We start from the raw sequence: 6828 nt of genomic DNA, 5'->3' as shown, positions 1-6828 counted from the left end.
AAGGGTAGAGGAAGCCGGCTTGGGTTTCATGGGAAACAATGTGTAAACCAAAATTCATGGGAGGAATGGGCTTTCGAGATATTGAACTTTTTAATCTGGCCCTACTAGCACGCTAGGTGTGGAGGATTCTTCAAGAACCAAACTCTCTAAGTGCGAGAGTATTGAAGGCGAGATATTTCCCAGATGGATCTATTCTTGAGGCGACCTTGGGAGCTCATCCCTCCCAGGTATGGCGATCACTGATAGAAGGACGAGATGTGCTAGCTTTGGGCTTAATTAAGAGGATCGGCTCGGGGGAGAACACAAGTATTTGGCACGAGAACTGGTTGCCGAGGGATTACATGTTAAAACCTATGTGTTCGACCTCCCCTGATCCTCCTCAAACTGTCTCGGAACTTATCGATCCAACATCGAGGACATGGAATAGGCCAGTGCTTATGCAGCATTTTGTGAAGCCTGATGTTGATGTCATTATGAGTATCCCACTCAGCTTCCGAGTACAACAAGATTTTTGGGCGTGGCACTATGATAAGAGGGGAGTGTTTTTTGTTCGTTCTGCTTACAAGATGATTTCAGGCATTAAACATCAGCGAGAGGAGTGGCTTGAACACCGCGCGAGCAACTCCAACAAGGAGGCTGAGAGGAGATCATGGACAAAGATTTGGAAAGTGAAAATCCCATCAAAGGTCAGAGTATTTGTATTGGCCCAGATGTCACTGCCAACGGGGACGGTGCTCCATAGTAGGAAGATGGCAGACTCACCAGCATGTTCCATTTGCAATGAAGAAGTGGACTCTTGGCGGCATTCGTTGTTCGATTGTCGCATGGCAAGATGTGTTTGGGCTCTATGTGATGAAGATGTCCTTAAGCATATGTTATCTAACAAAACCGAGAATGCGAGGCTATGGATCTTCTCGCTGTTTGAAACCACAAACCAGCATGATCTAGCAAGGATCCTAGTTATGATGTGGGCTATATGGTGGGCTAGGCGGAAAGCTATCCATGACAATGAGTTTCAAAGTCCATTATCAACATTCAGTTTTGTTAATCGATATCTTGATTGAACTTGAAGTGGCAAATCTTGGAAGAACGACAACCCCGAGTCCGACTGTTCAGTGGATGCCAGGAAGATGGCGGCCACCTAATGATGGGGCGTGTGTGAAGGTAAATATGGATGGCGCTATATCTCGTAGAGGAACTACAGGGGCGGCAGCGGCAGTTTGCAGAGATGGACTTGGAAATTATTTGGGCGCCTCGACAATTGTTCTTGATGGACTGGTTGATGCACCGAGCTTAGAATCCCACACATGCAATGAAGGTTTGGTTCTGGCAAGGGATCTCAACATATCACATGCGATAGTTGCGTCGGACTACATGCAAGTCGTTACGGATATCAAGCGAGGCTCTAGTTCCTCGTATGCTTTTCTGCTTAGAGAGATTAATGAAAGGATGATTGATTTTGTTAAAATTAGTTTCTATTTTGAGAGTAGGGAGTCGAACTTTGAGGCGCATGCTCTGGCTAAGGCTGCATCGTCGCTCCCGTCAGGTCGCCACATGTGGCTAGGGATCCTACCGGACATCATTTGTATTCCTCATGTGTTGAACTTTAAATAAAGTCCCTAGTTTCACCTTAAAAAAAAGGTTTTGGGAACCTTCTAGAGGTGCCCAGCCAGTTTTTTCTGGTTTTGGGAAACTTCTAGAAGGTTCCTAATCTGGGTTTTTTCTTGTTCTTTTTTTCGCTTTTCCTTTTTTTCTCTCCTTTTTCACTTTTCTGTTTATTTTTGTTTTGTTTCTATTTTTTTTTCACTTTTTTTATTTTATCATTTTCAATTATATTATTTTCTTCAATTTATTATTTTTTTAAAAAAATCATTGTGTTTTACTATTTGTTCATAAATCCCAAAACTGTTCGGAATTTGAATTCCATAAAATGTTCCCATTTTTCAAATTTTGTTCACGTATTAAAAATTGTTCGAGCATTTCAAAAAATGCTCAGGTTTCAAAATTGTTCAATGGGTTTTCAAATTTTCAAGAAATGATCACTTTTTCAAAATTTGTTTGCTTTTATAAAAAACGAAAATTGAAAATATGTTCACATTGTTAAATAAATGTTCGCATGTTTAAAAAAGTGTTCACAATTGGAAAATATGTTTTGAATTCGAAAAATGTAAAAAAAATAAAAATGTTCGTTTTCTAAAGAATATAGAATTTCAAATTTTGTTTGCAATGTTTAAAAATGTTCGCGATGTTCACTTTTTTCTGAAATTTGTTCACAAATTCAAAATATGTGCAGGAGTTTTTTAAAATATTGGTGGTTTTAAAGTTTTTTAATCCCAAAAAATGTTCCTGTTTTTCAATTTTTGTTCACAGGTGAAAAATCGTTTGAGAATTTCAAAAAAAGTTCACGTTTCAAAATTGCTCAAGGGGTTTCCAATTTTTCAAGAAATGATCATTTTTTGAAAAATTTGTTCGCTTTTACAAAAAGGAAAATTGAAATTTTGTTCACATTGTTAAAAAACTGTTCGCATGTTCAAAAAGTGTTCTCAATTGGAAAATATGTTCGGGATTTGAATAATGTGAACAATTTGGAAAATGTTCTTTTTCTAAACAATATTGAATTTCAAAATTTGTTCACGATGTTCAAATTTTTTTGGAACTTTGAAACATTTGTTCACGATTTTATTCGAACATATCTTTGAAATATTTTGCCAGAATTCAACACCTTTTAGAAATTCCAAGATATGTTCGAATAAAATCAAAGGTGTTGAAATATTTTCCTTATTTTTGCTACAGTGCCAGCGTGGCTTCCCATAGCGCTACAGCTAGCACCCACTCGCTGCGCGCGTATCCTGTCGGTGTCCTTTTGCCGCAAAGTGCGGCGTATAGGAGCTCTCCTGATTTTCTGCGCATTAAGCCAGAATAAAATGTGTGAGTAGGGTCTGCCTATGCATTACATTAGCCTGTCATACCGCATCATCAAGGGCCCGCAAGGCGCAGTCCGCTGCAGCCCGGAGCACGGACGGCTGGGCCACAATGCCGACAGCCATAACCGCATCATCATGGGCCCGCATGGCGCAGTCCGCTACAGCCCGGAGCACGGACGTGCTGGCATGGCTGCTACTAGGATCTCCTATGTGATGCACGATGCGTCCAAACAGACGCGCACCACACAGGGAGGGAGGGCGGGGGGGGGGGGGGGGGGGGGGGAGGGGGGCTGACTGGGCCGGCCAGCTTAGAGCAAGTACAAACGAACAGATGTGATAATTCCAAAAAATGTAATAAGCGCTTGGAAGGGATCGAACTCAAAACCATGCAACAAGGTGGCATCTGAGTTGATATGAACTATCAGCCGCGATAGTTTCAATTTATTTTCAAATTTCAAACGTGATTTCTTCAAAAAAGAAAAAAATTCATGTGACACCGACATTTTTTGAAGAAATAGGAACCAAATTTAATAAATAAATATCATTTGAATTTACGAACATTTTTTAGAAACGTGAACATAAAAAAATCGAAAGAAGAACATTTTTGTGAAATTACTGAACATTTTCTAAACCACGAACTTTTTTTGAAATTTTGCACAATATTTTCGAACAAAAACATTTTGAAATTCCTGAAAGGCTTTTTGAAGCACGAACATTTTTAGAAATTGTGAACAAAATTTGAAAAGGGAACATTTTCTGAAATTTCAGAACATTTTTTTAAATTAGGATCAAATTTCGAAAATGAGAAATTTCCATAAAATTCCGAATAAACATTTGAAATTCTCAAGAAAAAGAAAAAAATGAAACAACAAAGAAAAGAAAAGAAAAAGGAAATTAAAATAAAAAAGAAAAAGAAACAGTAAAAGAAAAAAAAGAAAAAGAGATAAAGGTAAAAATAGAAAAACCGGTTCATGAACCTTCTAGAAGGTTACCAGAACCAGAAAACTGGCTGGGAACCACCTAGAAGATTCCCAAAAACAGATTCGCTTTAATGTTTGAACGGGCTGGCCCATCCTAACGCTGGTCGATCTGCCCTGTGTGCGCGTCCGGTCGACTACTTGCCGGATTTCCTACTTGCCGCGCCGCAAAGAGCGGCAAATAGGAATTTCCGCTGCGTCCTCCGCGTTGGACCGCTCATACACGAGGCCGCGTTGGACCGCTCATACACGAGACACGCCCGCACCACGGCGGCGGAGGCGGCGGCGGAATGGCGCCCCCGGCGATCAGGCAGCCGACGTACAGGATCCTCTGCAAGGCCGGTGAGGAAAGCTTCAGCCTCGCCGCCAGGGACGGCAAGGTCTGCCTCGTCCGCACCGATCGCGACGACGACACGCAGGTACACACACATACACCTCTGCAAGATCGATCGAAGATTGGCTACGTGAACTTGCCATCGGGATCTGAAAACTTGGCGTTTCTGGGATGTCCTTTTTTCTTATCGGGGAAAAGCAACAATCCTGTTTGGATTTTGCTCAAGCAACTTTTTTATGTGTTCTTATTTCTTCCCTGATCATGTGGTTGATGGATTTGAATATACACCTCTGATGCAGCACTGGATCAAGGACATGAAGTACAGCATAAGGGTGAAGGATGAGGAAGGCTACTCTGCCATGGCACTCGTCAACAAGGCCAGCGGAGAGGCGCTCAAGCACTCCCTCGGCCAATCTCACCCTGTAACTAACCTCGCTTCAGCTCATCCATCCATCCAACTTCTAATTTTTGCTATCGGATTCGTGTGTGCACAGTAGATCTTACATGATTTTGGCAATTTTAGACATATCAGATCTGCAAGCACACAACATACCACACATTCCAAATGCGTACTTTCTCTGCATTCATACTAGCAGTGGTTTCAGCACATGAAAAACAGAATGGGCAAAAGCTCGAATGAACAGAAACACTTTGAGCTTATTGGCAGTGTGACCTGTGGTGTTTCAGTGAATAATCACCACTGGGATTTAGTGATTTTTGTCTAAAATGATGTAAACTAGTCCAGCATGAGTGAAATTTCTCCCTGTTCTTGGGAATAATATTTGCCTAGTAGGTGTCATGTTCAGCAAACGTTGTAAATTATGTCAGTGTCAAAAACTTAAATCTGCTACGGTGTTTCACATTGCCATACAAGACCATAACTATGACAACACTTCCACGTGTGTGCATGTGCCCTGTCTTGTTCAACAAATTTTGTAACAAAATGTCAATGTAATACCTGCTGTGATTGTGTTCTGTTATGGCCTTCCACATTAGCATCCATGTGGACATATATCACAGTAATTTTACGGTTGTCCATGAGCACTGCAGTGTAGAGAGACACTAGCTCTAAAATAAATTGGTGAACTCGTTAGACAGAAGGACTAACATTGGTTCCAGACTAATTTGGTACGCCATGAGTTGTCACATGGTCATGTGCTCCTGCTCAACCCTGAAGTGCAGCTCCAGTATTGTGAATTTGCTCACCTTCCTGTTTGTGTTTTGGATCATAGGTTCTTCTGACCAGGTACAATCCAAACACCCTGGATGAATCGGTCCTCTGGACCGAGAGCAGGGACGTCGGAGAAGGCTACCGCTGCATCAGGATGGTGAACAACATCTACTTGAACTTTGATGCACTCCATGGCGACAAGGACCATGGCGGTGTGCGCGATGGAACCACCCTCATTCTGTGGGAGTGGACTGAGGGCGACAACCAGCGCTGGAAGATCGTTGCCTGGTGTAAGTTCTTCTACTCTATCTCCTGCGCTTGCCATGTACTGTATTAATTTCCTGCCGCTCCAGTTCAGTTTCACTAGAACTGTTTGATTTGTCAACTGCCGTTTGTTTCTTCTCATGCAAATAGACATACCCGCTCAAACAAAAAGTAGATGCATGCTACTCCCTCCGTTCGGAATTACTTGTCTTGAAAATGGATGTATCTAAAACTAAAATAATTCCGAATGGAGGGAGTACATGACACGAGCGAGGTATTTCTGTTATAATTATGGATTGATTTGTGTCTTGTACTGATGGCAGGAACGATGCATATGCTACAGTTTGTTGGGCGCCCTCTTAATAATAAGCAAGTACTGAATGTTTCTTGAATAAAAAGGATGGCGCCGACGTGAGCCGTGTTTCTGTTTTGTTTGAGCAGTTATATAATTAATGAACATGTAATGATGGATTTATTGTCGTAGATTATGTGTGATGGATGCGTGAACAAACCAGTGTTTGTTATTATGCATGTATATACATGCCGTGTGACATGTTTGTGAACTATAATAGAATTGGTTTATCCAATCATATTGTTGTAACGGAGATCTATCTATATATCTTAGTTTTTGGCAGTTATTCAATTCGGCTCAAGGGAGCATATGCTCCTGCGTGCCAGAAACGCTTTTATAAATGTGAAAAAATATGAAAAATTCAGACATTAAGATGTCATTTGCAAATCGCTACGGGAAACCCAAGCATTTCGACCAGTACGAAAACAAGTTGTGTGCTTATTTTCTGGCGCTTCAACTGTCTTTTTTCCCCTGAGGAAGTACAATTGCATGAAAATCGGCAGGAGCTGTATGAACATGTACAAAAAATCCTTTTAAAAATGGTTTCGCATTTGTTTGAATTTGTTTTAAAAAAAAGGTATTATCCTCCAGTTTTTGGTGAGATCTTTGAGGTGCAGACACATTGATCTTGTCTGGGATCAGGGACTCCTCTTTTCTTGTGAAAAATGTGTTGAAGGTCCCTCCAAAACAAAAAGAAATGTACTCAAGGTCAATTGCTATGTCGCTTCTCATGCAGTTGATATGATTCCATCCAGTTGCTGCTTTATTTGCATTCCACTTTTCTCTTTCTCGAATACGCACGAGTG

General features: G+C 41.1%; 1 protein-coding gene across 1 annotated transcript; it reads left to right on the top strand.

The window, feature by feature from the left end:
• Nucleotides 1-3980: 3980 nt before the first annotated feature.
• On the top strand, nucleotides 3981-6313 carry LOC123064840 (ricin B-like lectin R40C1). Its single transcript, XM_044488242.1, has 4 exons — nucleotides 3981-4320; nucleotides 4535-4657; nucleotides 5468-5696; nucleotides 5994-6313. Coding segments are annotated over exons 1-4 (483 nt in total). The 5' UTR covers nucleotides 3981-4191; the 3' UTR covers nucleotides 5996-6313.
• The last annotated feature ends 515 nt before the right edge of the window (nucleotides 6314-6828 follow it).

The sequence above is a fragment of the Triticum aestivum genome, chromosome 3B (assembly GCF_018294505.1).
Source record: "Triticum aestivum cultivar Chinese Spring chromosome 3B, IWGSC CS RefSeq v2.1, whole genome shotgun sequence".
Taxonomy (NCBI): Eukaryota; Viridiplantae; Streptophyta; class Magnoliopsida; order Poales; family Poaceae; genus Triticum; species Triticum aestivum.
The sequence above is the reverse complement of the archived record's forward strand: the minus strand, read 5'-3'. Positions and strand labels throughout refer to the sequence as shown.

Excerpts from the sequence above, each read along its gene's own strand:
- LOC123064840 (XM_044488242.1), top strand. The coding sequence starts at position 4,192 with ATGGCGCCCCCGGCGATCAGGCAGCCGACGTACAGGATCCTCTGCAAG. Across the intron at positions 4,321-4,534 it reads ATCGCGACGACGACACGCAG|CACTGGATCAAGGACATGAA; the intron begins GTACACACACAT and ends CCTCTGATGCAG. Across the intron at positions 4,658-5,467 it reads CCCTCGGCCAATCTCACCCT|GTTCTTCTGACCAGGTACAA; the intron begins GTAACTAACCTC and ends TTTGGATCATAG.